The sequence below is a fragment of the Sinocyclocheilus grahami genome, unplaced genomic scaffold, assembly GCF_001515645.1.
Source record: "Sinocyclocheilus grahami isolate Dianchi unplaced genomic scaffold, SAMN03320097.WGS_v1.1 scaffold3484.1, whole genome shotgun sequence".
NCBI classification, from domain to species: Eukaryota; Metazoa; Chordata; class Actinopteri; order Cypriniformes; family Cyprinidae; genus Sinocyclocheilus; species Sinocyclocheilus grahami.
Window position 1 is genome coordinate 13,830 of NW_015508605.1, and position 1,166 is coordinate 14,995.

Genomic DNA, 1,166 nt, shown 5'->3' on the forward strand with positions numbered 1-1,166 from the left:
AACTCCCGCCTCACGTACCTGCTGCAGGACTCGCTCAGCGGAGACAGCAAGACCCTCATGATGGTGCAGGTGTGTGTGAGCACTCTCTGGATCACTGGGTCAGCAGGGTTGTAATGGAGAGAGGCTTACTTTAAACCTCGACACATTTTGAGTGGATTTGAATGGATTTAGGGGATAAAGACTGTACTTGGTACAGCATGAGCAGTCAAGGTATTTTAAGCAGTTCATGCACACGCTTGTTGTTTTATGCTAATCACTAATGAAAACCCCCAAATGCAAAAAACTCTCTTGTGGACTTATGGAATCATGAAGTTTGTTGTATTAAAGATTAAATGAAATCAAAACCTATTCAATTTCTTAATAAATGTTCCTGGTCATTTTATGCACAATTTACCAATTGCTCTGTTCACGGCATGTCGTAAATGCCATAATTACTAGATGACAACCCGAGATGTTCTACTCCGAATTATGCGTTTCTATGGCAACGCAGTTAACTCCGAAATGAATCTATGTAATTTGAGCAAGCAATAGAGACAACACAACATGTAACAGTCGTGCAAATGCTTTCTTAATAAATGTATATTTATTTAGTGGGACATTAGTATTTCAACTCTGTGCTCGCTACATTAAATTGTTATAGTGTGTCTAATATATGTCTTAGTTTTGTATTATAAGGCATTGACAGTAAACAAATATAGGTATTATTAAACAGAAATATAATACGATTTTAAAGCTGAAGCCACTGCCACTTTAAATGTTTCTACACAATGCCTCACAGTCTCGATCACTTGGAAAATTCAGTGTTTAAACATTTTGGGGGTTTTATAAGAATCATGGATGGAATCCCAACTAAGTAGTTTCTGAGTTGGAACACACATTGCTTAAATTCTTTATGATTCCAATCACAAGATTACAAGAATTTCTACCTACATGTTAGTTTATTGTGCAGTTTATCATTCTTCCTGATAAACTGAGATTCTTCTCTCTGTATCTCAGGTGTCTCCTCTAGAGAGTAACGCCAGTGAGTCGGTTTGCTCTCTGAAGTTCGCTCAGCGTGTTCGGACTGTTGAGATCGGGCCTTCGTCTTCCTCACGCCGCCAAGCAGAGAACTCCTCTACATCCTCCTCTCCAACTCATGACAGCGTGGAGGTACAGCGACACAGACA

At 39.4% G+C, this 1,166-nt stretch overlaps 1 protein-coding gene across 1 annotated transcript in view; it reads left to right on the plus strand.

The window, feature by feature from the left end:
- The window catches only part of LOC107576312 (kinesin-like protein KIFC3), a gene marked incomplete at both ends in the record, with an annotated part of 9,731 nt that extends 8,567 nt beyond the window's left edge, over window positions 1–1,164 (plus strand). The window contains 2 exons of the mRNA XM_016262512.1: window positions 1–69; window positions 997–1,164. Coding sequence (XP_016117998.1) covers window positions 1–69; window positions 997–1,164 — 237 coding nt within the window. The remainder of the gene's footprint in view (window positions 70–996) is intronic.
- Between the last annotated feature and the right edge of the window lie 2 nt (window positions 1,165–1,166).